At 39.6% G+C, this 26,413-nt stretch overlaps 1 protein-coding gene across 1 annotated transcript; it reads right to left on the reverse strand.

Moving 5' to 3' along the window:
- Positions 1 to 8,311: 8,311 nt before the first annotated feature.
- lhx4 (LIM homeobox 4) lies at positions 8,312 to 22,246 on the reverse strand. The gene is made up of 6 exons (XM_053626030.1): positions 21,086 to 22,246; positions 15,185 to 15,356; positions 13,453 to 13,655; positions 12,286 to 12,440; positions 10,324 to 10,495; positions 8,312 to 8,811 (listed from the first exon to the last, which is right to left on the reverse strand). The coding sequence occupies exons 1-6, from the start codon at positions 21,189 to 21,191 to the stop codon at positions 8,492 to 8,494; spliced, it is 1,128 nt and encodes a 375-aa protein (XP_053482005.1). The 5' UTR covers positions 21,192 to 22,246; the 3' UTR covers positions 8,312 to 8,491.
- Between the last annotated feature and the right edge of the window lie 4,167 nt (positions 22,247 to 26,413).

Here is a 26,413-nt window from a genome sequence, read left to right on the forward strand (position 1 = left end):
TAATGCACGCGCTTCTCATTATTTATGTGTCTTTTACTTTTTACTCACAAGTGTGTGCATTTGGATTTGTTTATGCACATTTTTGTGTTTATTTATGTGGTGTTTAGGTGTGTATCTTTAGCTTTGTGTGTGTGTGTGTGTGTGTTTGAAACACTCACTGTAAAGCTATTTGTCCCTCTTTCCCACAGAGAGCGGATTAAAGAGATTTTACTGCCCAAAAAACCAGTCTGCTGAACACATGGGCTGCTTCTGGTGTGTGCGTGTGTGTGTGTGTGTGTGTGTGTGTAGCTGTGACAGACAGGATTGTTCCAGTTTAGGGATTTGATTTGTTTAGGGTCAGTTGAGCTACAGTTAGGGTTGGTCTAGGGCAGGAGTTCCCAGACTAGTGGTAAGTTGATTTACGGAGTTGTGAGAGAAACTCACGATGTTATGTGTTATGAGTCTGTTACTGACATAATAAAATGTTCAAATATTACAGTAGTCCTAAATTAATAATCTGGGATAAAAAATGTAGAGTGGTTAAGGCTTGGGGTCATGGAAAATTCATAATGTATATTTGGGGTTGTTTGCCTAAAAAGTTGGGAAACCCAGTTCTAACTAACTAGGGTTATGAGTGGTCTAGGGTTAGGAGTGGTCTCCTGTAAGGTTGGGGTGGTATAGGGTTAGTATTGGGGTAGGTTTAGGAGTGGTCTAGGGTTAGTATTGGGGTAGGGTTAGGAGTGGTCTTCTGTAAGGTTGGGGTGGTATAGGGTTAGGATTGGTATAGGGTTAGTATTGGGGTAGGGTTAGGAGTGGTATAGGGTTAGTATGAGGTAGGGTTAGGCGTGCTATTGGGGTAGGGTTAGGAGTGGTATAGGGTTAGTATTGGGGTAGGGTTAGGAGTGGTATAGGGGTAGTAATGGTCTAGACTTAGAACTGATCTAGGGTTAGGAGTGGTATAGGGTTACTATTGGGGTAGGGTTAGGAGTGGTATAGGGGTAGGATTGGGGTAGGGTTAGGAGTGGTATAGGGGTAGGATTGGGGTAGGGTTAGGAGTGGTATAGGGGTAGGATTGGGGTAGGGTTAGGAGTGGTATAGGGTTAGTATGAGGTAGGGTTAGGAGTGGTATAGGGGTAGGATTGGGGCAGGGTTAGGAGTGGTATAGGGGTAGGATTGGGGTAGGGTTAGGAGTGGTATAGGGGTAGGATTGGGGTAGGGTTAGGAGTGGTCTAAGATTGTTTTTCCAGATTCACATTCCACCAGAAAACAAATTGCCAGGTGGAAATTGAGTCTACCTGTTCTTTAATTCAAATGGCTGGAGATACAGAAGTCAGTATTCCAGGATTGATGGCGAGAATTTGACCTCAGTGGAAAAGCATCATCTGAACAAGCATCAGCACATAGCTATGTTGTTCTACTGAATTTAATTTGTACTTAGGTTCAAAATTTACTTTTAATTCACAACCATTTCCTCAGGTTCCAAAAGCAAAAATATTAAACTCTTCATTTGTACCTGCTCCTCAGGTTGGCTGGAGCCTCAGTGAGAAGAAGCAGCTTCTTATCCACTAATAAGCATACCACAGAGGAGACGTTTATGAGGCAGAGAACAAGAATAAGCAGCAAAATCCAAGAAGTCTACAAAAAGAGCCACCTAGGTAGAGACTGTCAGTGCAACCTTCTGAGAAGAACACGGATGGAAAAAAAGATGGAAGTCCAACTGTTAAGCAGGAGGACAAATTAAGAAGTTTGAAGAACCATCAAAAACACCACCACCAAACAGACTAAGAAGATCAACCGATACAAGGAACGTCTTCTATCAACTTCAGCTTCAGAATTTCCATCCAGCTCTCTGTTGTGGCGTTCCTCAGTGCGCCTGGAAGTTCTACTAAAAATATACGATGCATCCCACCACAAAGTTCAATCTGCTGTCGGCTTTTTCATGCTCACCCCCCTGTTAAAACAGTGACTCCGTGTGAGAGCCACAAGTAGGAAATTTTCAGATATAAAACAGCGACGCAGCCTGGAAATGTTTAAGAAAGCTTTTTAAAAATTGGCTTTACAACTTCATAACTTTCCATCCAGAAAAGGTTTTTGTTATCACATGTGTTTTTTAATGTAGTGGTTCCATGTGTTTACAGTTTAACTGGTTTGATTCGGGTAAGTTTCTTTATTTCCTTTTTCCTTTCAGAAGCTTAAAAGAACAGCAGGAGTCCCCACAACAGTTAGTGGTTGTGTAAAGTACTACTGTTGGTCTAGATCAACACCTTCCGAGAGCCGATTGAGGCAGTGTACAGGAATTACTGTTAAAGTTCATCTTTTAAAAAAATAAATGTCTAATTTCTTATTAAGAAAAATGTAGTATACAGGTAAGGTTTATTAAACATTTTCTGTTTCCTTATAAGCATGTTCATACATACTGCAAAATTGTATATAACATTTAGATTTTAGATATGATATTTTGATAAATGGTTACATACATGCAGAAAAAAGGGTGACAATTTCAAAGTTACTTAAAAGTTGATTAGCATTTAAACAATCCCTCCTCTTTATTTCTGGTCCTGTTTATTTTATTTATTTTGTCTGTATGGTGTTTGTTTTCAAAGATCAAAAATCTGATTCAGATTTCCAGTCATTTGGTCCTATTTGATAATAATTTAAATAATTTCCTAAAAACTCAGAACGTTGTGATTTTTAGTGCGATTTTTCTACTAAAGGTAGAATATCATTTCACATATTTTGATATTTTTAAACCACAAAAGTAATACCAATTCCAGATTTGTAATCTATATACCAAAAATTGTTGTACTACAAAATATTTATGAATTCCATAAAAGATAACCTGTTTATAAAAAATGTTAACTTCCAAAATTGTAATCTTGATACTAACATTTGAAATTAAAATTTCATAATTGTAGTCATGTTTCCAGTACTTTGAGGTTTGGATTATATTTCTGGATTACACATTTGGAAACAGTTCTTGAAATAATATTACATTTGTGAAAGAATGGTCACAGTTTTGGAATAAAGTCCAATATTGTAATTCTAATGTTAGTGTTGGTGTAGAGTTAGTGTTGGTATAGTGTTATTGATGGTGTAGTGTTATTGATGGTGTAGTGTTAGTGTTGGTGTAGTGTTAGTGTTGGTGTAGAGTTAGTATTGGTGTAGTGTTAGTGTTGGTGTAGTGTTGTTAGTGTTGGTGTAGTGATAGTGTTGGTGTGGTGTTATTGATGGTGTCGTGTTAGTGTTGGTGTAGTGTTAGTGTTGGTGTAGAGTTAGTGTTGGTGTAGTGTTAGTGTTGGTGTAGTGTTGTTAGTGTTGGTGTAGTGATAGTGTTGGTGTAGTGTTATTGATGGTGTAGTGTTAGTGTTGGTGTAGAGATAGTGTTGGTGTAGTGTTAGTGTTGGTGTAGTGTTAGTGTTGGTGTAGAGTTAGTGTTGGTGTAGTGTTGTTAGTGTTGGTGTAGTGATAGTGTTGGTGTAGTGTTATTGATGGTGTAGTGTTAGTGTTGGTGTAGTGTTAGTGTTGGTGTAGAGATAGTGTTGGTGTAGTGTTAGTGTTGGTGTAGAGATAGTGTTGGTGTAGTGTTGGTGTTGGTGTAGTGTTGGTGTTGGTGTAGTGTTAGTGTTGGTTTAATGTTAGTGTTGGTTTAGTGTTAGTGTTGGTGTAGTGTTAGTGTTGGTTTAGTATTAGTGTTCTGTAGAGATAGTGTTGGTGTAGTGTTAGTGTTGGTTTAGAGATAGTGTTGGTGTAGTGTTAGTGTTGGTGTAGCGTTAGTGTTGGTGTAGTGTTAGTGTTGGTTTAGTGTTAGTGTTCTGTAGAGATAGTGTTGGTGTAGTGTTAGTGTTGGTTTAGAGATAGTGTTGGTGTAGTGTTAGTGTTGGTGTAGCGTTAGTGTTGGTGTAGTGTTAGTGTTGGTTTAATGTTAGTGTTGGTTTAGTGTTAGTGTTCTGTAGAGATAGTGTTGGTGTAGCGTTAGTGTTGGTGTAGTGTTAGTGTTGGTTTAGAGATAGTGTTGGTGTAGTGTTGGTGTTGGTGTAGTGTTAGTGTTGGTTTAGTGTTAGTGTTCTGTAGAGATAGTGTTGGTGTAGTGTTGGTGTTGGTGTAGTGTTAGTGGTTTAGAGATAGTGTTGGTGTAGTGTTGGTGTTGGTGTAGTGTTAGTGTTGGTGTAGAGATAGTGTTAGTGTAGTGTTAGTGATGGTGTAGTGTTAGTGTTAGTGTTGGTGTAGAGATAGTGTCAGTGTAGTGTTAGTGATGGTGTAGTGTTGGTGTAGTGTTAGTGTTGGTTTAGAGATAGTGTTGGTGTAGTGTTGGTGTTGGTGTAGTGTTAGTGGTTTAGAGATAGTGTTGGTGTAGTGTTGGTGTTGGTGTAGTGTTAGTGGTTTAGAGATAGTGTTGGTGTAGTGTTGGTGTTGGTGTAGTGTTGGTGTTGGTGTAGTGTTAGTGTTGGTGTAGAGATAGTGTTAGTGTAGTGTTAGTGATGGTGTAGTGTTGGTGTAGTGTTATTGTTGGTGTAGTGTTGGTGTTGGTGTAGTGTCGGTGTTGGTGTAGTGTTGGTGTTGGTGTAGTGTTAGTGTTCTGTAGAGATAGTGTTGGTGTAGTGTTGGTGTTGGTGTAGTGTCGGTGTTGGTGTAGTGTTGGTGTTGGTGTAGTGTTAGTGTTGGTGTAGTGTTGGTGTTGGTGTAGTGTCGGTGTTGGTGTAGTGTTGGTGTTGGTGTAGTGTTAGTGTTCTGTGCTCTGTGTCGGTGTTGGTGTAGTGTTGGTGTTGGTGTAGTGTTAGTGTTGGTGTAGTGTTGGTGTTGGTGTAGTGTCGGTGTTGGTGTAGTGATAGTGTTGGTGTAGTGTTGGTGTTGGTGTAGTGTCGGTGTTGGTGTGGTGTTGGTGTAGTGTTGGTGTTGGTGTAGTGATAGTGTTGGTGTAGTGTTAGTGTTGATGTAGAGATAGTGTTGGTGTAGTGTTAGTGATGGTGTAGTGTTAGTGTTGGTGTAGTGTTAGTGTTGATGTAGAGATAGTGTTGGTGTAGTGTTGGTGTTGGTGTAGTGATAGTGTTGGTGTAGTGTTAGTGTTGGTGTAGTGTTAGTGTTCTGTGCTCTGTGTCGGTGTTGGTGTAGTGTTGGTGTTGGTGTAGTGTTAGTGTTGGTGTAGTGTTGGTGTAGTGTCGGTGTTGGTGTAGTGATAGTGTTGGTGTAGTGTTGGTGTTGGTGTAGTGTCGGTGTTGGTGTGGTGTTGGTGTAGTGTTGGTGTTGGTGTAGTGATAGTGTTGGTGTAGTGTTAGTGTTGATGTAGAGATAGTGTTGGTGTAGTGTTAGTGATGGTGTAGTGTTAGTGTTGGTGTAGTGTTAGTGTTGATGTAGAGATAGTGTTGGTGTAGTGTTAGTGATGGTGTAGTGTTAGTGTTGGTGTAGTGTTAGTGTTGATGTAGAGATAGTGTTGGTGTAGTGTTAGTGATGGTGTAGTGTTAGTGTTGGTGTAGTGTTAGTGTTGATGTAGAGATAGTGTTGGTGTAGTGTTGGTGTTGGTGTAGTGATAGTGTTGGTGTAGTGTTAGTGATGGTGTAGTGTTAGTGTTGGTGTAGTGTTAGTGTTGATGTAGAGATAGTGTTGGTGTAGTGTTGGTGTTGGTGTAGTGATAGTGTTGGTGTAGTGTTAGTGTTGGTGTAGTGTTAGTGTTGGTGTAGTGTTAGTGTTGATGTAGAGATAGTGTTGGTGTAGTGTTGGTGTTGGTGTAGTGTTAGTGTTGGTGTAGTGTTAGTGTTGATGTAGAGATAGTGTTGGTGTAGTGTTGGTGTTGGTGTAGTGATAGTGTTGGTGTAGTGTTAGTGTTGGTGTAGTGTTAGTGTTGGTGTAGTGTTAGTGTTGATGTAGTGTTAGTGTTGATGTAGTGATAGTGTTGGTGTAGTGTTAGTGTTGGTGTAGTGTTAGTGTTGATGTAGTGATAGTGTTGGTGTAGTGTTAGTGTTGGTGTAGTGTTAGTGTTGATGTAGTGATAGTGTTGGTGTAGTGTTAGTGTTGGTGTAGTGTTAGTGTTGATGTAGTGATAGTGTTGGTGTAGTGTTAGTGTTGGTGTAGTGTTAGTGTTGATGTAGTGATAGTGTTGGTGTAGTGTTAGTGTTGGTGTAGTGTTAGTGTTGATGTAGAGATAGTGTTGGTGTAGTGATAGTGTTGGTTTACTCTCAAGTGATGACACGATCAGTTGCTCCAAATGATGTATGTTTATTTTGGCGTATAGATGTGACTGCACAGATCAGACCGTTGCGTATAGATTTGTATAGATTGGACTGCACAGATCAGACCGTTGCACAGAAGGCGTGAAGTGTTCAAACACACATGACAGTAAATAGTGCTCAGAAAAAAACGGACGCTCAACACTTTTCTGAAACTGTACAAAATTTACACCGGGCGTCTCAGAGGCGGCAAATCGTTTCGTTTCCTTTCGTCTGTTCCGGGATCGGATCTCTAGCTGAAGTCATTCATATTAATAAACTTTTATCCAAAAATATAGTCAAATGTTCACAAATAAATACGGATTTCCCTGTGGATATTTTTTATATTAATGTCTGAATGTGCCTAATTATTTCGCTCTGCCTAAATATCACGTTTGTTATGAAACGTCCTTCCCGATTTTTCAGATTTTCCACAAGTAATACGATACAATGATTTCATGCCACTGCATCTGGATGCTGGATTCACTGCTTCATATGAAATAGTTCTGTCCATTTATTCATAATTACTTTACAAATAAATAAATACAACACTGTTGAATGGGTTTGATCATGAAAATATCTCAACCCCCCCCCCCCCTCCCCCACGTTACAAAGAAAAATGCTATCCGAGGTCACGTCTTAAATGGAGCGTGATCACTACAGCAGAGTGCACTATCATGAGCTGGTTTTGTTTCATGGGCCATCAAACACTAATACAATTTTTTTATTGATATTTTCTCCACGAGTCAATCATCCTTCACTAATATAAGCCCACGGGACCCTTTTTAATCGTAGTAAATGTTGCAATAATGTTACGTTTTCGTCTGACTGACGACGTTACACAGACCATCATCACGTCATGTTCTCAGAACAGCACGGCGCTGATGAATCCTGCACTCTGATTGGTCGTCAGGTGTCGATTAGTTTTCTAGAACAGCGGCTCTGACAGTAGCGCAGGTTTATATCAATGCACTCGTTCTAATGCGTTATTGTTTCTATAGCAACAGCTCGTTCACAGGCACTCGTACAGCGGACGCTCCACGTAACAGGTGGTGAAGTTTTCTTGAATGATTAGTGTAACGTTAAGGGAAGGAGTCTCCAGTGTCAGCGCTTCGTAAGAGCTGTAACTTTTCTGTATCTTCAGGACAGACCTTTTACTTTTTTTTAATTAACTTCAAAAGAAATAAAGTGAGCTATAGCTACTATAATATAAGTGATCACGTGGATACTAAGCAACAATAAATGTAACTGGAAACGGATAAAAATGGTTGAAAATATGTGCTGCAGTTCTTGGTAGTGCACTCACACTGTGAAGTCTGAATCTGGTGTCGCTCCACTGGAAGGACAAACAATCGAATTAAAGTATCGAATGTGGTGTTGTGCAATAGTTCCTCTCCCGGTGGCGTGGGGGAGGGGGCGGAGCTTTAACTCTGTGGCCAATCAGAAGGCTTTAACGTCACTGTGGCGTTTGGGATTATTTAAGAGCATGCATTGACCAGTGCTGTCAGTTAGCTTGTAGCGTCAGTGCTAACAGCATTCATGCCGTAATGAATGGGTGAATGTTCTGAAACTGTTTTTAATATGCCCTTGTACACTTCCCCTAAAGAGTGTGCACTTGTGGCGACTGAGTGGATTTGTTTAGCAGGAACACACACAAACACTAAGCATTCAGGATCTTTTTCTTTACATCCTGTACGTCGTCTTGTTAACTCGCTCGCTTGTCTCTTAGCTAGTGTGCTCAAATCACTAGTAAAATATCGCATGCCTTCAGGTGTCGGATTGCAGCAAAGCCTTCTGGGTAAGTTGTGCTCCTGAAGTCTACAGTGATGTTGACTTGATTCCGTCTAACACACTTCGCTCCAGCTGATAAAATAACTACATACTCCAAACCAAGGGGAAGTCAGCAAGAGTGCATTAAAAACAGAACTGGAAACAGGACAAGACCCCGAGTGATTACGCTGTTTGCAAATATGTGACACACACGCGCACACACACACACACACACACACACACACACACACACACACTCTTTTACAGAATCCAAAACATGTAGATGGACCGATTAATCCGACACAGAAGGAGAAAACCGTTGATAAACATTATCAGGACGTATTAAAACCAAAATAGTGTCCTTTCAGGAAAGTGCGCACTTCTTAGTGTCCATTGTTTCTTTTTTCTTTTTCTTTTTTACGTCTTGACTTCATGACCTTTGACCTTAGAACCGCGCTAGACTGAAATCACAACGTCTGAAAAAAAAAAGGACTCCAGAATCTCTTATGTTCCTTGTGTCTTTTCCAATATGACCTTTGACCTCAGAACTGGGTGTGGTCCATCTCGTCCAGCCAGGAGGCGGGGCTTGTGGGGAAGTCTGGGTATCCGGTGCTGCTGCCTGTGGAGAGGTCAGAGGTCACGGCTCTGAGAGGCTGACCCGCCGCTCCTGCCAGCCCCTCCATGCTGAAGGTCACGCCTCCGAGAAGGTGGGCGTGTCCAGGCAGCGAGCTGATGGACGAGGGCGAATAAGGACTCGCCGCCTCTAACGAGAACCCGCTGTTCATCATGTTGCCTCCGGAAACGTCCCCGACGCTCTCGTACAGGCCGTTAGCATGACCCAGCTCCGACAGGATCTGATCGTCTGAGGGAGACAGGAAATGACATCAGCGACCATAATGCAAGCGCATAAATGCGGTGCAAAGGTTCATAACGACTAGCACTTGTTTTCACATGGAAGGATCTAGAGACAGGAAATGACATCGGCAAGAGTGCACCATGAACCTGGCTCTCGTTTATAAACAGACGTTGCTTGAGACAGGAAATGACATCGTCATTCATTATGAGTTGTATGACATCATCACATAATGCAAATTAGCATCATGAATACAACAGAAAGGATCTGCTTCTCTGCTAGAGACAGGAAGTGACATCAGCAGCCGTAAGCAATAGCATTGTTTTAATGTAAACGCTATATACAATTTTTACAAATATTCTTGTGAATATTTTATAATAAATAAATAAATAGAAGTGGCATGATTGCACTGTTTGACAGATTTTAAATATACTAATATACATGCGGAATTTCGGAGGTATGAGGAAGTCCATAAGGAAGTACACACACTTTTTTATCCATATGGAGAGAATCTAATTGAAAAGGTCTGGAGTGTTTCTGCCGTGTTTTTTAAACGCAGTGTGTTTAAACCCCGTTTCCTCTTTCCGTCTGATTGACTTTGTGCTTCGTTTTCCTTTTTCACGTCTCGTAAACGCGGCCTTTTAAAAGAAGACGTGGACTTTTACGGGTTTTCCGAAACCGACTCGCAAAGATCAAGATCAAGCGTCGTAAAACTGAATTCAAACGATGGATTAAAACATGGCGTCAGGATGAAAGTCTGAATCCATGAGTAAAGCTTTCGGTAAGTTTAATTATTTATTATTATAATTAATCTGATTTAAAACACACACACTATCAGAACCTCACATAGTTCAGCAGTGTGTTCATACTGGAGTGTGTTCATACAGGAGTGTGTTCATACTGGAGTGTGTGTTCATACAGGTGTGTGTGTTCATACAGGAGTGTGTTCATACAGCAGTGTGTTCATACAGCAGTGTGTTCATACAGCAGTGTGTTCATACTGGAGTGTGTTCATACTGGAGTGTGTTCATACAGCAGTGTGTTCATACAGCAGTGTGTTCATACTGGAGTGTGTTCATACAGCAGTGTGTTCATACAGCAGTGTGTTCATACTGGAGTGTGTTCATACAGGAGTGTGTTCATACTGGAGTGTGTTCATACAGGAGTGTGTTCATACTGGAGTGTGTGTTCATACAGGTGTGTGTGTTCATACAGCAGTGTGTTCATACAGCAGTGTGTTCATACCTAACCCTAACCCTAATTAAACACAATTGTCATTAGTGGATAAACTAAAGATGGACATTTCTGCAACAGCAGTTTGTCAAAAAATTTGTTTACTTATTATCTCAAAATTCTGGACATTATCTTGCAGTAATAATGTCCCGAAGTGTAAAATAATAATCCAGATGTTTCACACACTGCTCCTATCAAAGCTGCTATCTGTCAGAAAATGGTTTCCAAAGTAAACTGTAACAATAAGACGTTAAACGCGTGAACCGAAAGGTGTAAAAGTGAACACACCTCTGAAGCTGAGCTCGCTGTCGCTGATCCCTCCATCCTCGGCCGAGCTCTCCTTCTCCACCTTCGCCGCTCCTCTGCTGCGCTTAACACTTTTATAAAACTGACCCCAGCGATGGCGTCCAGCGTCCTTCTTCAACCGCTTCTCCTTCGCTCGTCTGTTCTGGAACCACACCTGAGAGAGACAGAGAGAGACAGGGAGAGAGAGGGAGAGAGAGGGAGAGAGAGGGAGATTATTTTTCATGAAAAGGTAAGTGGTGTAGGCCACGCGGTATATTAGTACACAGAGCAGGTGTATGTGCGAGAGAAAGAGAGAAAAGAAAGAAAAAAGAAACATGTAAAGAGAGTGAAAAAGTACAAAATAAAATAAGATTTGAACAAAAAGGCTGAAGGAAAAATAACGAACTGATAAAGATAGTGAGAACGAGCAAGGTAAAATTTAAATTAAGAATAAGGAAGAAGATAAAAAGAAAAAAGACAAAAAAAGGAAAGAAAGAAATAATGAAAGAGGGAGGGAGAAAAAGACAAAAAGGGGAAAACAAATAACTGACAGGGATAGTGAAAATAAGGAAAGTAAAAAATAAAAATATGAGAAGATAAAAACAATACAGAAAATAGAGGAACGAAAGAAAGGAAGGAAGAGATGGAGGGAGAGAGGGAGAAAGGAACGAAGAAAGGGAGAAAGCAAAGAAGGAAGAAAGGAAGGAAGGAAGAATGGAAGAAAAGAAGGAACGAAGGAAGAGAGGGAGGGAGAGAGGGAGAAAGGAACAAAGGGAGGGAGAAAACAAGGAGGGAAGAAACGAAGAAAGGAAGGAAGGAAGAACAGAAGGAAGGAAGGAAGGAAGGAAGGAAGAAAGGTAGGAAAGAAGGAATAAAGGAAGGAAGGAAGGAAAGAAGGAATAAAGAAAGGAATAAAGGAAGGAAGGAATAAAGGAAGGAATAAAGGAAGGAAGGAAGGAAGGAATAAATGAAGGAAGGAAGGAATAAAGGAAGGAAGGAAGGAATAAAGGAAGGAAGGAAGGAAGGAATAAATGAAGGAAAGAAGGAATAAAGGAAGGAAGGAAGGAATAAATGAAGGAAGGAAGGAATAAAGGAAGGAAGGAATAAAGGAAGGAAGGAAGGAATAAAGGAAGGAAGGAAGGAATAAATGAAGGAAGGAAGGTATAAAGGAAGGAAGGAAGGAATAAAGGAAGGAAGGAAGGAAGGAATAAAGGAAGGAAGGAAGGAATAAAGGAAGGAAGGAAGGAATAAAGGAAAGAAGGAAGGAATAAAGGAAAGAAGGAATAAAGGAAGGAATAAAGGAAGGAAGGAAGGAAGGAAGGAAGGAATGAAGGAAAGAAGGAAGGAATAAAGGAAGGAATAAAGGAATAAAGGAAGGAATAAAGGAATAAAGGAATAAAGGAAGGAATAAAGGAAGGAATAAAGGAATAAAGGAATAAAGGAAGGAATAAAGGAATAAAGGAAGGAATAAAGGAAGGAATGAAGGAATAAAGGAAGGAATAAAGGAATAAAGGAATAAAGGAAGGAATAAAGGAATAAAGGAAGGAATAAAGGAAGGAATAAAGGAATAAAGGAATAAAGGAAGGAATGAAGGAATAAAGGAAGGAAGGAAGGAATGAAGGAATAAAGGAATAAAGGAATAAAGGAATAAAGGAAGGAATAAAGGAAGGAATGAAGGAATAAAGGAAGGAATAAAGGAAGGAATAAAGGAATAAAGGAAGGAATAAAGGAAGGAATAAAGGAATAAAGGAATAAAGGAAGGAATAAAGGAATAAAGGAAGGAATAAAGGAATAAAGGAAGGAATAAAGGAAGGAATAAAGGAATAAAGGAATAAAGGAAGGAATAAAGGAATAAAGGAAGGAATAAAGGAAGGAATAAAGGAAGGAATGAAGGAATAAAGGAAGGAATAAAGGAAGGAATGAAGGAAGGAAGGAAGGAATGAAGGAATAAAGGAAGGAAGGTACCTGCACTACGCGCATGTCGAGTCCTGTCTCGGAGGAGAGCTGCTCTCGGACGTGCCGCGCGGGTTTAGGAGAGTTTTTATACGCACTTTTCAGCGTCTCCAGCTGTTTGGCCGTGATGGTGGTACGAGGACGCTTCGCTCCTGACTCTGAGTCATCTACAACACACACACACACACACACACACACACACTTTTTACTGTCAATTACTGTCACAAATTACTGTCAACAAGATCGAGCAATAACTGAGTCACTGAATCAAATCAATAGTTTTAATTATTTTAGATCTATAAGACCATGTTCAATACGTTACAAAATGTTTTGAAAAGAAAATATAAATCATAATTCCCTTTAAAATAAGTCATTTTACTGCACAAAACCCAGCATTTCTACTCTTGAACACGATCCTCAGAATCTGAATCAAAATAAGAATCAGAATCACTTTCATTATTTTTCTGATTCGTTTTCTTTTTTTAATTCTGATCTTATCTAGTAATATTCTGCTCCACGCCGAAAGAAGGAAAAGAAACAATGGAAGGAAAAAGGATACATTACAGATGGGGGTTTTTTGCATTAGTTGTGTGAAATATTTTCTCTGTTATGTTTTGATTCTGTCTTTCTGTGTTCGAAGCTTTAAATGAAGCCTCAACCTCCACGTGATTCCCCAGATTTAAATAAATGAAATGTGTGGCGTCAAGTGTGTGTGTGTGTGTGTGTGTGTGTGTGTGTGTGTGTGTTCCCTCTGAGAGCTCGGGGAGATGTAAATCTCCTCACAGTGGCAGGCTGCTGGAGGTTATTGAGGCACTGCCATAAAACCCCATCGCTTCACTTAACATAATCAATCAGCGCTCTGCGGAAATCTCCATAAACACACACACACACACACACACACACACACACACACACACACACAAACACACACACACACACACACACAAACACAAACACACACAAACACAAACACACACACACACAGAGCAGATGTCTGGACACCCTGAGCACTCTGATACACATGCCATGATTTCACTTCTACTGTAAATACAACAACGTTGCCGATGTGGAGACGAAGCTCCGCCCTCCTGACGTCACGATGACGTTTCACGTTTCCTGTGAACTCTTATTGCATGCCTGTGATGTTTTTATTGTTATTATACGTTCTTCCGTCCTCACCGTTCTGTTTTGCGGTCTCGTAGTCGACCTTGCAGACGAGTCTCCCGTCCTCCATCAGGTAAAACTCGTCTCCGGTGGCCAGCTGTCTGCTGCACATCACGCAGGAAAAACAGTGCAGGTGATAAACGAAGTCCTGCGCTTTACGCACCACCTGAGAGGGAGGGATGCCCTGCTGGCACGACGCGCACTTCGTCCCAAAACGCCTGCGGGGATACACACAAACACAGCCGGTACCTGTGAGCGCACCTGGGTGAGAACTGGGCATGAAACTGGGACACGGGCGGAAGGTGTGTTCTTTACGCTAGGCTCAATTTACTGCTTGTTGTTAAATTAGCACCTTGTCATTTCATTAGCGTTACTAATTGCCCTTTAGGGAGCAGAGTGTGTAATTTCATACTGAAACACTAACACGGACCCCCCCCCCCCCCCCACCCCCACCCCCGCCCTCCATGCCCTAGGCTGCTTACTGCACAGGGGGGAATGTGGAGGCCAGGGGGAAGGGAGGGGAGGTGAGGGGAGGGGCAAATTTAACATTAAACCCCCCTTTTACCCTCTGGGTGAGTTAACAATGTTATCTTCCACTCAGAGTCTCACCGAGACATTTAAGTCTCAAACATGATTCGGTAAACGGATAAAAGACAAACTTAATTTATTCCTTAATGCCGTGGAGAGAAGAACGAGAGAGAAAGGAAAGGAGGCTGAAATAAGAGAAGAAGAAACGAGGAGAACAAGGAGAAGTGCTCATGATTGTACCCTACTCCCGACCAAGGCCACACACTCCGCAGTGAAAACAGTAAAAACAGCAGCTGCTGGTTTCCAGTGAACTTTACTGCTGATTAAAGGAGCCGAGGAGCTGCTGATTAAACCGAGCGCAGATGAGTGAAGTTAATATAGCATCAGTGTAATTTGTACCAAAACGTGCAAACCCGACTCTACAAACTCGACAAGTCCCAGCAGCACAGTGGCTTTTACTTGGTCCCAATAATAACCATTTAGAAGACGCTTTTTTAAAGTGACATACAGTTGAGGTAGGACACAACCCAACAACAGAGGTGAGAAACCAATGGTTAAGGGTTCTAAACATAGATTTCTGGCAGATGCTACACCAATGTCCCCCGAGTTCCATGCTACACCAGCGTCCTCTGAGTTCCATGCTACACCCTGATGTCCCCAATGTCCCCTGAGTTCCATGCTACACCATTGACCTCTAAGGACCATGCTACACTGATGTTCACAGAGGACCATGCTACACCAGTATCATCTGAGGACCCTTCTACACCAATGTCCACTGAGGACCATGCTACACCGATGTTTTCAGAGGATGCTGCAGATCCATCAATACCCCCTGACAGGCTGGGTCTGATTCCTTCCCTGGATCAGGCTTAGTATTTTCTTCCCTCTCTAGTCTCATTGTTATTAACTGCTCCTACCTCCTCCTGATAGACTCGTGTCCTTGAGTTAGTCCTTCATCTTGTCTCTAAGTTAAATTTGGCCTCGGTTCCTGTCCCTGGTGTCGTCTTTTCCTCCTCTTTTTTTGTTCCGGGAGCCAATCAGGAGTTCAGGAGCCTAAATAAAGTGCCGCTGCACATCCACCCTGAAGACTCCGACACCCAGTTATTACAGGAGGAGAAGAAGGTCAGAGCCGGGGGCTCCCGTGGTTATGGACGCATACAAACGTTTTACACACACACGGCAAGCGATAAAAATGATGAAATGACTCGTATATACTGACGTGTAGAAGTGCTCTCTGCAGTACACGTGTCCTCCTCGGCAGTAACACCTGTCGCTCAGCAGCTCGTCACACTCTGCACACCTGAGACAGGTGGAGTGCCAGTGCAGATCCTGAACCTTACACACAAACTTATCCAGGATACGCTGGTTACATCCCGCACACTCCGGGACCTCTGTGTAAACACACACACACACACACACACACACACACACACACACACACAGTCATTAATAATATTTAGAACTTTGATTTATGATTTTTTAAATAATGTTGTTTAAAAATGTAATTATTAGAATAAGAATTCATGAACAATAATTTATATTTATAATTTTATAGTAATTGTATAAAATAGATACAGTCCATTTTTACAATTACATTCCATGTCCTGTGTATTTATTGTTATGATCAGTGTATGTATTGTTATGTCCTGTGTATTTATTGTTATGATCGGTGTATTTATTGTTATGATCGGTGTATTTATTGTTATGATCGGTGTATTTATTGTTATGTCCTGTGTATTTATTGTTATGATCGGTGTATTTATTGTTATGATCGGTGTATTTATTGTTATGTCCTGTGTATTTATTGTTATGTCCTGTGTATTTATTGTTATGATCGGTGTATTTATTGTTTTGTATAGTATTTGCACTTTAGGTAGTCTTGTGTACTGCTCCGTGTTGGACCATGGTCCTGAAGAAACGCCATTTCATTCCAATGTATACGAGCTATATAGAGGAATGACAATAAAAACCCACTTGACTTGACTTGAAAATATTATTAGTAAAATCTGATCTGAACTGATATTCTATATGTGATCCCCCCCTTTTAGTTTAGGTCCAAAACCTTTATCTTTTTATATATTAGAACGAATGTTAAGGATAATTATGGGGATAAATTTGTGATTTAAAAAAAAATCTTATAAATCATATTCCATATAGTATATTATTTAAAATGGTATATATCATCAGAAAGACAATAAACATGCTAATAAACAAGATCATCATCATCATCATCATCAACAACAACAGCAATGTTACAGATGCGATAAATGTGTGTGTGTGTGTGTGCGTGTTTGTGTGTGTGTGTGTGTGTGTGTGTACAGTAAATGTGAAGCAGTGTATCTGAGATCCAGGTAAAACAGTGATGAAAGGCCTCCATACATCCAGAAAATAATCAATAATACAGAATAAAGAGCTGAGGGACGCGCATGCGCACACGGACACTCATAAAAGGAATGATTTAATATATAATAAGAGCAGGGAAGAGCGGAGTAACACCGACACCGACACTGATCAATATCTCAGACAGGGTTGAGACCACAATCAACCTACACTTACATTAAAATAATATATTATTTTTTAAAAATTGCCCTGGGTGAAGGGACACGCTGTCACGTGACTCGTTTTTTTAAAATATATTTTATTTTTTATTTTTTGCATTAGTTTATGTTTATGTCTCCTCTATCCGCCACGTACCATAAATGATATAATGTTTGTTTTTGTTTTTTTTAAAATGCTAATAGCAAATTAGCGAACAGGTAAAGGTACAGTGCAGACATGAGAGACAAAATTCAATCAATAATTCAGAATAAAGAAGCGCGCGCGCGCACACACACACACACACACACACACACACACACGCACGCACACACACGCACGATTCTAACAAAACGCTTTGCTTACACTAATCACAATATTAATCATGCAGTAAATAATCAATACATCAAATTAATTGCACGAAAGCACGCGCGCATTAAAAACACGTTTATATATGAAATGCACAAAAATCGGGCCAATACTGTTGTTAAAGAAATGCTAATGATTAATTAGTTAACAACTGAAGCGCATTTATGAGATAAAATACAGAGAATATAATTATCCTAATAATATAGAAACATTAGAAATCACTCATAACACCAGCACACATTTATATTAAACATTAGGCTGTAAGAAATATACACAGTAAAATAAATAAATAAACGTGTGTGTGTGTGTGTGTGTGTGTGTCCTATTTAATAGATATATAGATAGATAGACAGACAGACAGACAGATAGATAGACAGATAGATAGACAGATAGACAGATAGATAGACAGACAGACAGACAGACAGATAGATAGATAGATAGACAGACAGACAGACAGACAGACAGACAGATAGATAGATAGATAGATAGATAGATGTCTGTATTCATCCCAGAAGAAAATACACCTATTGCAGCAGCACAGAGTTAGAAGTATACTAAAAATAATTGAACATTATAAATGAAATAAAAATAAGAATGACATCATATTATAAGAATAATACCTTCTCATATTTAGTTTTTCCCTCCATATCATATTACCTTTTTAAAATGCAGGTATAGTAGCATAGGATTTAAACACACACTAGAAAAGCTGTGTTTATTATTATTATTATTATTATTATTATTAAATGAAAGATAACAAATTAACAATAAAGCTGTTAATGAGTTTATACATTTATCTAAACATCTGTCTGGTTTTACCCAGAACATCATTATTACAATGATTATGATTACAGTGATATACATCATTAGATAATATTTACCTTCATATATCTACGCTCTGTTAGCTGTTGTGTCCGATTCTTCTCCAACACATGTATATTTAGGAAGAAAATTTTAGATTAGATTTAGATTAGACTCGTCAATTATTGTAGCTACATCTAGGCTATGCGACGCTTGGATTTTTATTCATAATATATCAGGACGGGAATAAATAATTTTGTATTTATTAATTTATTCTTCGACCTGCTTCACTAAGGGTCTGTGGTTTATCATTCTAGAACAACAGGCCATGAGATAGTTATGTATTTAAATACGAATAAAAATGTTAAGATAATCAGTTAGAAGCAAAAGTTGGCTTACAGTGATCGCTCATTTATTCATTCATGTTTTAATCTGCTGTTATTCAAAGCGGCATTTCATCATCATCATCATCATCATCATCATCATCATCACTATTATTATCATCACTTCAAAATGGAAATAAAATCCTGATTTACTAATTAACAATTCAATAACACAGGTATAATAACGCGCTTTAGCTTCAAGTTTCGGGTTATTTCTGTGTGTTGCATCGTACCTGACAGCTAGTGTGTGTGTGTGTGTGTGTGTGTGTGTGTGTGTGTGTGTGTGTGTGTGAGAGAGAGAGAGAGAGAGAGAGAGAGAGAGAATAATGATGGTAGAGTCAAAATGTCAAAGTGGACTAACAGAGATAAATTAACACCAACAGCAACACCAGTATATATATAACTAAACTAAACACTTTTGTGTGTGTGTGTGTGTGTGTGTGTGTGTGTGTGTGTGTGTGAAATAAAATGAAATATTTTTATAAATGAAAGTTATCATTATTAGCCTATTATTTATCACTATAACTCTTATCAGGACACCACGCCCCCTTTACTTTGCATGAGATTAAAAAGTTATCTTTTAATTTTCCTCTCAAATGACTTTCTGTTCGGACTCGCGGATCAGTTTCCATAGTTACCAGGCAGTAAACACTCACAAAACACCACCAAAGCCCAGAAATAAAGGCACCGAACTTCAGCGTTCCTTCCCGCAGGTCGGCGTGGGCCGGGTTTGGTCCTTTAACCTGTGACTTTATCACTTTGAAAACCGGGTCACGAAAGCTTTCGTTTTCATTTAAAAGCTCATTAGAGGTTCAGCACTACATGCACTTTCACCTTCCCAGGTGAATTAGTAAGACCTCAGTGACAAGGAGAAGTCCAGTTCGGTATCTTTATTCCTCAGAGTGTTGATTATATCGATAATTCTTATGTGATTTAGTCTATCCATCGCTCTGTATTTATCACTGTAATATATCTGAACAAAGCTGGCGAGCTCGCGATGTGTCCGAGTTAAACACCAATTTAACCTGCATCAGATTAGTCTGATCTGAACTCTTTTCTTCTGGTCGAAAATAAACTCAGTGCGACATTTCACTTTTTTGGTCTCATCCTCAGCCAGATGTGGAGGAGTTCATCGTTTCATGATGGAGTGCGGACCAAATACAGTGATATAAAATGATCAACACTGGAAGCTAACACAACCACTGAAACTGTATCTACTGAAAACAAAAGACCAGTCAGGGTTCAGTTCGGGGGTTTGCCTCTAGGACGCCTTCTCCACCTGCTCCACCTCCATCTAGTCCTTAAATATAACCGCTTTATTATTTATGATTTATTAATATTATTTCTGATTATATTATGCCATGCCATATTGATAATGTTTTGCGAGCGCGCGCGCACACACACACACACACACACACACACACACAGGGTCATGCACGAGGCAGCACACGCTAATTACCCCACATTTATTAGACCTATAGTGAAGTGAGAATAAAATGGATCTTATGACGTGTTATTGATTATTAAAGGCGGAAATAATTTCCGACAACATTATTAATTCACTCTTCATCTAACCAGCAGAACCCATTCGAACCATGCTGTGGAATTTAATATAGAAATAGATATTAAATCTTTAAAAAACAACAACAACAAAAAAAAAACACAAAAAAACAACAACAAAAAAAAAAACATGATGACGATGATGGCGTTTTGTTTGTCAAACAAATCTTTAATTAAAACACGAAACGAATTAAGAATTAAATCCTGGATTATTTGAGGATTATTTGAACCCCGTGTTCTTTTTAAATGTTTTTTTTTTTTTTTTTTTTTTTAATATTTCTCCAACATTACCGCATGTAACATAACGAACAATTCACTTCATCAGCCGCGAATTAATGTCGCACGTGACATTAATGATATTATACTCGAAAAAAAACAACAAAATTTAAAAGAAGAAATAAAAACAAAACCAGCGTGTGTCCTGAAATGTGTAAACGTGCAGCTGTGTGGATTGTCACCCACATTTATCTCCCTGACTTCTATCTGATTATGGAGAGCAGATGAACTGAGCAGGCGAGCAGATGTGAAGATAAAGAGGCAATTTCTTTAATTTAATTTAATACGCGTTTGGATTTACGGAGCTCCACCAGACACGTCACTAAACTCAGCTCTAATCTCTGCGTATATAACAGGATTAAATTCACTTTAATGCGATCGGATTCGGAGGAATAAACCGCAAACATCAGGATGAGGAAAGGAAAAGATATATATATATATATATATAACCCGTTTTTACTAAAGATGCGGTTGCGTTAGTTTGTCGTGGCCTAATGGTGAAAAACAAAAGGATGTGTGATGGAATTTAAAATGTAAAAACGTCTTGAAAACATCATACCATGCAGCTTCTGAGAAATATAATCAAATCAGCTGTTAGTAATTTATTCGTTTAGATTTTTAAAGAGGAAAGGATTGTGGAGATGTGAACGCAGGCCAAAGTGATGCGCATACACACATCTGCACACATCTTCACACATCTATAAGTGTAAGAGGTGATCAGAATATACCAAAATCTAACTCTCATCCTAGTTTGAAGTAAAATAAGACTTACTCGTGTCGCAGTGTTCATCAAGAAATAAAATATTCGTGAATATTGAAATGACGGAAAGAGAGAGAGAGAGAGAAAAAAAGTGCATCGAGATATTTTCACTGGATATGATATCAATAGCCTGAGAGATTTTTTTTTCTTTTTTTTTTCAATATGAAAAAATAGAAATGCTAAACATCAGCTAAATCATTAAAGTGCGTTATTTATAAATAGAGATTTAAACTTATAAAATATGACAAAGATAAACAGAAAGCGACGCTGTTATGGAAAGTCGGACCTGATGCGTTTCTGCATTTCAGCTCACTCCAGATTACTGCACATTTACAATATATATAATCAATATTGCTGCATCATCATCATCATCATCATCATCATCATCAGGAAACTCAGTGTGTGAGCAGTGTGTGAAGAGGATGAAGAGTCTTACGCTGCAGTGGCACGAGCATGTCGGGCTTCACGGCGCTCTCGCTGGGCAACACGGCGGCGCTTTGCATCATTTTCATCCGCTCTGATAAAAACACACACACACACATGCACACACACCACACACACTCCCACTCCCACACACACTCCCACACACACGCGTTCACACACACTCACACATTGCCACACACACACACATTCACGCGCGTGTCCGTGCTCGGAGCTCTCCAGACAAGGAAAAAAAACCCCTCTAAAAAATAAAAAATAAAAAGAGTGAGATGTACAGGACGCGTCTCTTTTCCTCCTGCTCTCTCTTTCTCTCTCTCTCAGTCTCTCAGTCTTTATTTCTCTCTCTCTGCGCGCACGCAGACGCATACGCACACGCGCGCGCTCGCGCTCGCACGCACACACACACACACACACACACACACGCGCACTGCTTTGATTCATTCACGTTGCAGGGGCGCCGCGCTGACCAATCAAAACGGACCGGAAGTGACGAAAGCGTCCCTGTGGAGACCTCGAACGCTATAAATACGGGCGGCCGATGCGCCTGAGGAAAAAAAAAACAAAAAAAAAACACACCTCTGAGGAGATTTATCAGCTAACACACATTAGCTAACTGAAATAAGTATCAGATGACATTAACGCCTCATTATCGTCCACTTTTTAAATATTTTCATTTTCTTTAAACGCTTTTAAAACGGTATTAAGAAACTAAGCGTCCTTTAAGCACCAAGGCTACCGTTAGCATACTGATTAGCAACCAATTAAAAAAAAAAAAAAACAACCAACGGTCACCTTTTATTTTCTCATATTTTCTGTTCTTTATGGTTTAAAACCTGATTTTTTAAAAAAAATATTTTTAAAATAAATTATTTATTATAAGCAAACCTGTGGAGATTTATCATCCTAACACAAATTACTTAAAGAATTAAAAGTAACATTTATCCAGGATTAGTGTCCACTTTTTACATCTAAATATTTAGTCTGGATTCCATAACATCATTTTACCATTTTTATGCAATAGATCCATCTTTACTAATCTTTCCCCTAGCTGTAAAGCTGTTTGCTTTGACTGATAGTAGATAGTTTGGGGTTTTTAGAAAGAGCTTAGCATTAGTTAGCATCATTTTACCCTCAATTATCACTTATAAGAGTAAATCATTTACTGTTCATTACATTTGGATATTCTACCTAAATGTTGTTATTTAGCACCAGTTCTTTTCACCAGCCTGGTGGTGCTGATGACACGGTGTCTCTGACTGACCAAAAATCACCCATTTCTTCTCTACATGTTTTGTGTCAAATTTCTTGAATGTGTCTCTGAAGTGAATGAGCTCATCAATCATTTATCTTTATTTTAATACAATTATTAACAAACTAGCATAAAAATGTTAATAATCAAACTGAGGTGGACTCCTCCATTTACATTTTCCACTAAAGAAGTGAAAACATGACACTACACTGAATTGGGTTCTTTGATGACATTTATTGAAGAACTGCAGCAAATGCATTAACTGAAAAAGATCTTATAACAATACCATCCACTGGGAAGATGCTCAAAGTCCAACCTGTGAACCTGAGTCTGAGTGTGTGTGTGTGTGTGTGTGTGTGTGTGTGTGTGTGTGTGTGTGTGACAGAGCTCATTTCATCCACTGATGCAGTAGAAAATCCCAGTGGAGCTCCGAGTTCAGGTGAGATGAACTCAAGCTTCACTTCCCATTTCCTTTAAGGATAACAAGAGGAACAAGGCACTGGGATAAAAAAAAAAAAAAACACCACCACCACCACCATGATCATCATCATCACCATCATCATCATCAACCTCTTCTTGTCCACTTTGTCCTTCTTTTTAATTGCTCATCTTCATCTTCTCTCTCTCTCTCTCTCTTTTTTTTTAACCTGAACGTCACCTGTGAATGATCACATGATTCACACGTGAAACTTACACGTATTCATTTAGACACTTCACATGTTTGTATTTTGCATATAGTGCTTGTGCTTTCATATGTGACTTTCTCACACCAGTCGTTTATTTTCACGTTAATTTTGATACAGGTAGGTCATGTGGTTTTATTACTAACACGTGATCATATAGCTTATTATGCACATCAAGTCACGTCTGATATAGGCTACAGTTTCAGGGCATAACGTGCTCAAAAATACCTTCGCGTGTTTTTCACGTTTTTACACGTTACACACACGATCACATATAGAACGCGTGATTTTTCCATAAGGAAGCCTTTCAAGTCTCACATCAAACATCACACACGTCAATAGAGGTATATCACACAATTCATCTCCATCTCTCTCTCTCTCTCTCTCTCTCTCTCACACACACACACACACACACACACACAGTATATAATGCACAATGTCAATTACATACACATCATAAATTAATTACATACCGCGCTGTGACGTAACATCGTTGTTGTTGTTGTTGTTGTTTTTAATACGACAAAAAACTTTTTCTTTGGAAGGACACCATATCCACGTGCAGAGGTGAAAGATAAGCTACACACCAAAGGTACACAATATAAAGTTCCACCCCGGAGACAAGGACAGACGGAGTTTATCACCCTTTTTATCTGAGAGTGAAAAATCAGAAGTTCTTTTTTTAGACGAATTCATTATTTTTGTTTGCAATAAATAATCAGAAACGCACTACTAATGCACTTATTATTATTATTATTATTATTATTATTATTATTATTATTATTATTATTATAAGAGCAATAAGATATTAATAACTGAAATAGCCTATATAGTTACATTGTGTAAACAAACAAACAAATAAATACATGATATTTATTCAGTGGTGTTGGTGACAATTTATGTGTATACATTCTATAAATTAATAATAAAAAAACCCATAATAATGAGCCTGTAACGTGACTGAAAATAACCTGCAATTAGATTCAGATTCAGCGATTAGAGAACATTTTAATAATAATAATATTAAGAGTAAGAAGATGCAGAAGGGAACTCAGTGTGAATCCTGTCAGCCTTGTAGCATTTAAATCTATAAATTCATGAATAAATATTTCGGCTGCATGAATTAAAATGGAGTTCTGATCACGGTCCGATTACCTGTATCTATCAGACAGACGCACTGATGAGGCGGAGGTGAGAAACTCACTGCGACGCCATATTTCATTACACATCACTAACCCCCTCAACATTAAACCCTAAACCCTGTCCCCTAACCCCTAACCCCTCCGCTGACCTCCGCACGCGCCCCACATTTTCATTTAGATGACTGAGATTATTTCATTACGCTGATGGTCAAGTTCATAGACAATGAGTCTACACCCCCCCCCCCCCAACACACACACACACACACACACACACACACACACACACGACAAGAACAGAGCAGCAAATCGTCCTAAAGCGTTTGTAAAACGACGTTCGGTGACGTCATCGCGCAATTAATAATGATTCAATCTTAATGATGTCATTTAAATGCAAAAAAAAATCGCATCTGATTAATTCGGGTTTCATTTTCATTTTTAATGAATAATTTAAGTAATCAAGTGAACAAACACACACACACACACACACGGAGAAAATGACAGTTTAATCTATTATTATTATTATTATTATTATTATTATTATTATTATTATTATTATTATAAAAGGAGACAAAGACAGAAAGAGAGAGTGAGAGAGAGAGAGAGAGAGAGAGAGAGAGGTGTAAGGTAAATACAGATGACTCAGTGGAGTTACCTGTGTCCTCAGGTGAGCCGCAGAACGAGTCAGATCTTCCTCACTCCATGAACACAGCAGGTCTGTCCATCACACACAGAGAGATAGAGAGACAGAGGGAGAGAGACAGAGAGACATCCCTCCACAGAGACAGACAGAGGGGGAACAGAATAATGCTCCCTTTTTCCTCAGAAAACAAGAGAGGAGGAAGAGAGTAAACCCAGAGAGAAAATTAAATTGCACTTGGCAGTAAATTCTATTAGGGAATAGGGAACGTCTCCTGACAGCTCCTGCCCACTCAGGGGATTAGGGGAAGTGCACAATGTCTAAAGGAACAAAACCACCAGAACACACACGGTACACTGTACTGCTAAACAAACAAATGAACTGTTGAACAAATTTGTGCGCCCCTGACCATCACACCCATATGTGCTTGTTGAACGTCCTGTTCCAGATTGATTCCCCCTACACTGTTATAATGCGCTCCACTCTCTCTTCTGGGAAGGCTTTTGGGGCATGGCTGTGGGGATGTGTGTTCATTCAGGTACGAGAGCGTTAGCGAGGTTGAGGTCAGGTGCTGATGTTGGGATGTCGAGGAGACTCCAGTTCCAGTTCATCAATGTCGTGCTGGAACAGTGTTTGGTCCTCTGAGTTCCAGTGAATAATAATAACGCTACAGCGTACAGAGACTCTGTGGTAACAGTTTGGGGAAGAACCTGATGTGGGTGTGATGCTCAGGGGTGCACATACTTTTAGCCATATAGTGTAGACATACAGACAGATAGATAGATAATGAATGTTAAAGCAGCCGGCCAATCAGCAGATTCGGTTCCTCTCAAGCTCAGTGGAACTGGACACTCATTACACACGCTCGCTATAAACACGCTAACACACGCTCGCTATAAACACGCTAACACACGCTCGCTATAAACACGCTAACACACAGTCGCTATAAACACGCTAACACACGCTCGCTATAAACACGCTAACACACGCTCGCTATAAACACGCTAACACACGCTCGCTATAAACACGCTAACACACAGTCGCTATAAACACGCTAACACACGCTCGCTATAAACACGCTAACACACGCTCGCTATAAACACGCTAACACACAGTCGCTATAAACACGCTAACACGCTCAATATAAACACGCTAACACACGCTCGCTATAAACACGCTAACACACGCTCGCTATAAACACGCTAACACACAGTCGCTATAAACACGCTAACACACGCTCAATATAAACACGCTAACACACGCTCGCTATAAACACGCTAACACACAGTCGCTATAAACACGCTAACACACGCTCGCTATAAACACGCTAACACACAGTCGCTATAAACACGCTAACACACAGTCGCTATAAACACGCTAACACACGCTCGCTATAAACACGCTAACACACAGTCGCTATAAACACGCTAACACACAGTCGCTATAAACACGCTAACACACAGTCGCTATAAACACGCTAACACACGCTCAATATAAACACGCTAACACACGCTCAATATAAACACGCTAACACACGCTCACTATAAACACAAACTGTGTTTCTTTATTGCTCTCTGCAGAGAAAACACTGGAACACACACACGTGTGTGTG

This window comes from Ictalurus furcatus, chromosome 5, assembly GCF_023375685.1.
Source record: "Ictalurus furcatus strain D&B chromosome 5, Billie_1.0, whole genome shotgun sequence".
Taxonomy (NCBI): domain Eukaryota; kingdom Metazoa; phylum Chordata; class Actinopteri; order Siluriformes; family Ictaluridae; genus Ictalurus; species Ictalurus furcatus.

Coding starts and splice junctions, on each gene's coding strand:
- lhx4 (XM_053626030.1), bottom strand. CDS start 21,191: ATGTGTGTGTGTGTGTTTTTATCAGAGCGGATGAAAATGATGCAAAGC. Junction 15,357..21,085: donor CATGCTCGTGCCACTGCAGC/GTAAGACTCTTC, acceptor GTGTTTACACAG/AGGTCCCGGAGTGTGCGGGA. Junction 12,441..13,452: donor CGAGACCGCAAAACAGAACG/GTGAGGACGGAA, acceptor TGTGTGTTGTAG/ATGACTCAGAGTCAGGAGCG.